Consider the following 7,422-nt stretch of genomic DNA (forward strand, 5'->3'; position numbering starts at 1 on the left):
ACTACCCAAAAAAAAAAAAAGGTAGGAAACTTGCTTAGATTATATAAAATGTCTGATAATGAGGTTTTCTCATCTTTTATTGAGTTTATTGCCTTTGAATCTAAAGAAATCGTCAATCATCTCCTTGATAATTAGTAAATTAATAATTCTGCCTTAAAAATCAACAATAAGTTTGTTTTTCTAAATTATATATAGTAAGATATAAGTTTGTTTTTCTAAATTACATATAGTAAGATCACGCACATTATGAAAACTCATCAATTTCAGATCTTGAATTCACCTTTAACTATTTATAAGCGGTGTACATAAACATATCAAGAAGAAGTAGCTACAAAAAGTTTGTCCAAGTGAAGTAGAATTTTCAAAAAAACACGACCAAAGTTTACAGAAGCTACAAATTCACTTATTATTCAACACCCATGATCCACAACATAAAACTTAATTTCTAAAAATAATTTGCATATGGAGAAGCAAATTCAAGAAACTGTTCATCACGCTCAAATACTGACATGTCTTGTTCATCCAACATGACAAATGCTTCGATGCCATCGTCTCTATAGTTCATCAAATTGAACAATTTATTGTACGGACCAGTAGCTATGGTCGTAGCCATTGGTTTGCCCCAACCAAAATCGACATCATAAAAAGGAAATTTACACACACTGCTACAAGTGTACTCATCAAATTCCTTCTTCTGTGGTGGCAATCCTTTAGCTAATTCAAGAATTTCCAATGCCCATGCATTTTCTTTGATGTTATCCTTGGTCCTAAATAGTTGTTTTTCTTTCCTCATGAGACTGACTATTTGTGGTAAGTTCATGTCTGCCTCATTGGAAATATGTGTAGAGAAATGAGACAGAACATTTCCAACCGAGTTAGGTGGTAACTTTGGTGAAATCATTTCACGTAAATCTGCATACTGGATTAATTTAGAAGGGATAAAAGAACCCGAGTTCACGGTCACTGCTTTAGCAACACATTTGAAAAGAAGTGCACTAAGGACTTCAGTAGTTGTAGGATTTTTAACTTGTGATTCACTAGCAACAAATGACCTAAGTGCACTTACTTTTTTGGAGGAAAAAACATACCTCTTTTGTCTACATCCATCTAATATTGATGGAACTACAGGGGAATCAAGAGGACCACTTGGTGGTGATGGAAAAATAGTGTCACTTATGTAATAAGGAGGAATTGTTTTTGCATTTGGATCACGAGTTAATGTTGCCCAATCAATTGAAAATTGCAAACCATTACATGCATCTCCAATTTTATGTGACAAACACGTACTAATTGCGATTCCTCCACAATCGAAATGTGTTAATTGAATCACAGCCAAACCATAGTCAGAATCATTTTCCCAAGCTACACCATTAGGAAAAATCAAATCTTTGACATTACAATTTTGGTGATTGAGAATTTCAGACATGGGCGCATCAATATGGACTTTCAAGAGCTCAACACCCTTATCATTACAATCGATCGTGGCGTTATCTTTCATGTGTCCTGCATATGGATAATAGGAGACTAAATTTTTGGAAAGGGAGTTTTCAAGAAGTTTTGATATTTGGGCAGGTTGATTAGAAAGTGCACCTAATTGATTATTGGAGTAGAAAAAACCAAAGGGTACATAAGTGTGTGTTTGGGCTTGTTCAATGAGAGAAAATTTGTGCCATTTTTTAGTTAAAGGCGTTGGAGAAGAAGGTTTAATGAGTTTCTTGGAAGCTCTTGATAGAACTTTTAATGCAACTGAGGCCATGTTCTCTATTTTTTGATCTCTAAATTCTTCTCAACTGTTGTTATATCAAATTCTTACTACATAATAAGACAAAATGCATTATTAATATAGAAAATGTTACTACTTACTGTATAATATATTACTCTTTTGAACAAAAAACGACGAAATAAGTTGATTATTAAGAACGTTATCCTAGTGAATGATTGCCTAGCTTGCATATCTTTCATTTATTTGAAGAAGAAACCAAATAGCAAATGTCACCAATAAGAAACCAAATAGCAAATGTCACCAATTGTCAATTTTGTTATGTATTATTAATGGTATGAAAATTCTCTAGCAAAGTTACGTTGAAGCATCTAGGATTATTCCTTAGCCCCTCATAAAATATATTCCGTCCGTTTCAATTTATGTGAACATTTTCGGATTACGAGGGTCAAACTTTATTACTTTGACCGTAAATTTTGACATAGATTTATCAGGTTTGTAAAAATAAAATTTACTATATATTTAGAAACTACATAAAAAGTATTATAAGTCATGATAATTTATAATTCAAATAATTTAGAAAAAATGTAAGAAAAACATGATCAATGAACCACCTCGTAGACTCTCAATAGTAAAAGGTTCACATAAATTGAAACAGAGGGAGTACATATTATGATCCTTTCCCTATGTTGGGAGGACCCAATGCAGAAATCATACCAAGCCCATAGATAATAAGATAAAATTCTTTTATGATTTTTAATTTTGAAATCCTGGCCGGAAGCTAGAATATTGGCTACGGGTTTGACCGATGGTTTAAATCTTGTATTTGTTTTAAGAACCCGTTGAATAGCACATATAGTTTATTTAGATCCCAATATTAAATTAAAAAGAATAGAATCAAGAACCTATAATCTTCAAATCTAGACTCGGCCTCCGTTGAAACCTATGTTTTAGCTTAGGAAGTAAAAAAAAGAAATTAAAGAATACTAGCAATCACTTACAGGTTGAAGAAAGATTAAAGGTTACCTATATGAATTCTTGTAGAAATAATATTCCCTGTGTAGGTGATGCAAGGGCAACTACATCAACACTACTCTTTGAGCCTGTTTGGATGGGCTTAAAAAAAAAAACAGCTTATAAGTTGAAAACAGCTTATAAGCCAAAAAAAAAAAAAAAGTTGGGATAGTCCAACTTATTTTTTTTGGCTTATAAGCTGTTTTTTTTAAGCTAAACCAAACGGGCCGACTTATTTTTTTTTTTTTGGACTTATTTTAAGCACAAAATGACTTATGTTCGATCAGCCAAACACTCAAAAAAGCTTAAAACAATAAGCTGTTTTTAGCAACTTATAAGCTAAGCCAAACAGGCTCTTTGTCACTCTTGTTGCACTAAGGGTGTGTTTGGTAATGGGGGGAAACATTTTCGGAAACAAATGTTTTCTAATGTTCTTATGTTTGATTGATCAAAATGATTTGAAAACATTTTCTATAAAAAACATATTCTTTAAAAATGAGGAATATGACTTTTCGAGTGGGCGTAGGAACTAGCATTCTAATCGCGTTGTTTCCTCATGTCCCCAATGCACACAACCCCCGCCCCGGCCTCCCACTCCCATAGTGTTTTTTCTAGAACACAAATAAATGCTCATGGAACAATAATTTGTTTGTTTACTTAACAAATACCAAAAATAAGTTTAAAAACCACTTATGTTCCAAAAAAGCATTTTCCAGAAGACATTCTTATTCATACCAAACACACCATCAGTTCTGCGCAAATGTTTTGTGTTCAAGTTCTTCTTACTGACTCTCATGATAAATATTACTCGGTTATCAAGTAAAAATGATAACTAATCTACTATATATATTAAATTAATAATAAATAAAATGTAATTTACACTATCATGTATTTAATTTAAATCCATATTTTTACGGTAAATCATCATTATCTTCATTGTGTAAGCAATTTTGAGTATTTCCATGTCCGAAAGCTTGACGACAATCCCGTAAAGATGTGTTAAACATCAAACAGTACGGCGGGTGGATTTTTCGTTGAAACACATAATGCCACACTTTATTTTATATATATAATCTAATTTTTAATTTTGTTATATAGTGCAAGGCTTGATTATGAATGATTCAACTAGCTACTCTCTTTATCCCAATTTATGTGGTACATTTGAAATTTCAAATTCAAATTTCTAAACTTTAACTCGTAATTTCGGACATAGATGCTTTCAGTTTTTTAAAATAAATTATACAACAACAATAACATACCCTGTATAATTCCATGGGGTCTGGGGAGGTTAGTGTGTACGCAGACCTTACCCTACCTTGGGAAGGTAGAGAGGTAATTTTCAAGAGGCCCTCGGCTCATAACAAGATGAAAATAGGCAGTAGCAACAAGCAAAAATAATAGATAAATAATAGGATAACTGAGGTTAAAGAAACAACAGATAGTAATAGAAATCTAAAAATAAGAAAATACAACAGAATAATGCAAAAACTCCGGGAACCAAAAAGAAAAGCGGCCAATTACCCACGACCCTTCTACTCTAATTCTCGACCTCCACATCCTCTTGTCATGGGTCATGTACTCAGTGAGTTGAAGTTGAGCCATGTCCTGCTTAATCACCTAATCGAATAAAATTTATATATATATATATATATATATATATATATATATATATATATATATATATATATATATTAAATTATGCCCGATTATAATTTATATATTTGAAAATTACGTAAAAAAATACGTAAATTACAATAATTAACAATTTAAACTATTTAAAAGGCATATAATAAATTCCTGTCAAAGAAAAATTTGGTACGACTCTTGAAATTCCAATTGTACCACATAAATTGAGACGATGGGAGTATTATTGTTAGTGGGAACATATGAAACCTTTTTTTCTATTTTTTTCCACCAAAACTAACCACTTTGTTTCACTGCATGAACGTACTAGTTGAGAGGGAAGTTCGACAATAGAAGGCCTTTAAACGGGTTGAAATGCAAGCTAAAATTGCGACAATTATATTACAACTTTAACACTTTGAACATTAATTTGAAATCAGATATAAGTTTTATCTTCACCTTCTTCTTTTTGATGGTGTTGGCAACAAAAATGTGAGTTCGTTGTACTAGACATATGTTGCATCGCCAATCAATGCGTGACTAAATTCAGAATCGCCTGACCAGCACCCAATATTTTGGGTCGAGCGAACCACAAGAAAATAGGATAAAAAACATTATAAGTCTAATAATAAAACCATAGCATAACCATCCAAAATCCCGATAATCCCCTTTACAGATTTAGTTTTCAATTATAGACTAGGTTTTTAGTTTATATCGATTTTCAAACTTTAAATGATTTACATGTTTACTTATAAAATAATGTGTTTCTTTGCTTAATTTGTTTTATTCCAGAAAGTCTTGCTCCACCTACAGCCTGATCAGGCTTGTCACGACCCATTTCGCGAGTCATGAGGGCATCCACACTATCCCTTGGTGGGCGAACCCTTCTTAATCACATCATTTAAAAAGGTAGATATTTAGAAATGGATACAACAAATATATATTAAGAGACTTACTTTATATTAATGAACAGTGCGGAATAATAAAAAGTATTACAACCCCAAAAACCTGATCTTAACTTGTACAAGAGCTTCTAAAAGAATTACATTATCCAAGTACTGACATTACAAAACTCTTAAGTAAAAGAATGAGAAACTGCCCATAGAATAAGAAGTAGACAGTATAACATAACAAGAGATTCAGGGCTGCAGATTCGACTAGTAGCTCAGCCCAAGTCTCTGACGAATGTCTTCGGGATCAGTCATGAAGTCTCGAACAATAACCTGGATCAACTCTGCACTCCGCAAGGAATACAGCAAGAGTAGCATGAGTACAACATTAGTACTCGTAGTCATCATAGGCCGACAACGACTACATAACACATGTAATAGGAAGAAATCAACAGGTAGAGTAGATAAGCAATCAAGTACAGTCACGATACATGATCAAGTATAATATCAGACGGAGTGTATGAATAGCCAAGTAAGACAATCAATGAGTACATGAATGAATGCAAAGCAATGCGATGCAATGCCCCCCAGGCCAGCTCTCCAATCTCGTACACACACGCTAAGGGCTATGCCTCAAAGTCATGATCCATGGGGGGCCCGCGAAGTCCATGTACCACATCGCTTTTCGGCAAAGACTTAGGAAGCTATCAATATAACTCGCTTTCCGACAAAGACCTCGGAAGCTATCAATATAACTCACTCTCCGGCAAAGACCTCGAAGGCTATCAATAATACTCACTTTCCGGCAACGACCTCAGAAGCTATCAATAACATTCGCTCTACGGAAAAGACCTCGGAGGTTATCAATCACTTTCTCATCATTGTAAGAAATCATGCATGAAAATGGATGGTATTCAAATGCACAGAAATTAATTTAACAATATCGTAAATCACAAAACCAATAGATGCATATCATGAACGCCGAACACACCTCAAGTCATTAATATATAATCCTTCCCTTTTCATGAGATAAGTAAGGCATCAAGTAACTACCAAGATCATTCAACAATCACAAATTAGTAACAAACATGGCGACAAGCCCACATAAAAACAACCATATCAAACCAGTGGATTTATTTCCACAACCATGCCCGAAGACCTATCATGCTTTTCCCGTTAATATCTACCATTACATACGATTATCTAATTGGAGTCTAATAAGGGGTAGCCGTAACCAACCTCGAAGGCCGAACTGGTGCCACAAAACTCAAGTCGACGCCTTTCCCATTCGGAGCCTCAGAACGATCAACGTCTATCAAATAAACATTCTACGTGAGAACATGAATCCAAGAATACCCATAATGCCATGCTTCTAAAAGGAAACCAAAAACATCACTCCAAAAGTGTCCCCGGGTCCACAAAGACAAAATCGGAACTTTACGTTAAATTCACTGCACTCATAGTCTAATTTGTAATAATCTTAATTATCATCAACTTCTAATCACAAATGAGCCTTCAATTTCATTATTTACCCAAATCCCAAAATGTGCTAAAAACCCTAAATTAAATCATCTAAAACCCAGATTGAATTGGTAAATTTGTACTTGAAATAATTTACCCAATGTTTAAAAAGTCTAAATCCTCAAGATAGGTTGAAAGGCCTAAGTCTAATCATCTAATCACATATAACCCGTACTTTTAGAAGTGGGTTCAAACCTTAAGTTTTCTACCTTCATCATGAAAGGAAAGATAAAATAATGTAAGGGATCATTAATAATAACTAAGATTGAGCTTAGAACTTAACCCCAAGAAGAAACGTGAATTACCCCTCTCAAATCTCCCAAAATTGAAGTGTTCAACTCAACTTATGTGAATGGGGAAACAAGACTCGAAAGGGAGGATTTACGGACTGATTTCAGCAATCCTCGAAGGTTCGAGATATTCCCCGCAGGTGCAACGCTGTACCTATGGAAAAATCCATGCTGGTGCGGGCTTTACTAAACACTCGAAGACCCGCAGGTGCGGAAGTCCACCCGCATGTGCGACTCCACATCTGCGCAATCCATCTCGAAGGTGCGGTTGCACCAGAATAAGAAGAATTTGATTTTTACCAAATCCGATCCAAAACTCGAAACTCATCCGAGATCTCCAGGACACAAATCAAACATGCAAACT

General features: G+C 34.2%; 1 protein-coding gene across 1 annotated transcript; it reads right to left on the reverse strand.

The window, feature by feature from the left end:
• Positions 1-251: 251 nt before the first annotated feature.
• LOC132030355 (acyltransferase Pun1-like) lies at positions 252-1,803 on the reverse strand. Its single transcript, XM_059419947.1, has one exon. It carries the CDS (start codon positions 1,754-1,756, stop codon positions 446-448), a length of 1,311 nt encoding a protein of 436 aa, XP_059275930.1. The 5' UTR covers positions 1,757-1,803; the 3' UTR covers positions 252-445.
• Positions 1,804-7,422: the final 5,619 nt, after the last annotated feature.

Source organism: Lycium ferocissimum, chromosome 1, assembly GCF_029784015.1.
Source record: "Lycium ferocissimum isolate CSIRO_LF1 chromosome 1, AGI_CSIRO_Lferr_CH_V1, whole genome shotgun sequence".
Classification (NCBI taxonomy): Eukaryota; Viridiplantae; Streptophyta; class Magnoliopsida; order Solanales; family Solanaceae; genus Lycium; species Lycium ferocissimum.

Coding starts and splice junctions, on each gene's coding strand:
- LOC132030355 (XM_059419947.1), bottom strand. CDS start 1,756: ATGGCCTCAGTTGCATTAAAAGTTCTATCAAGAGCTTCCAAGAAACTC.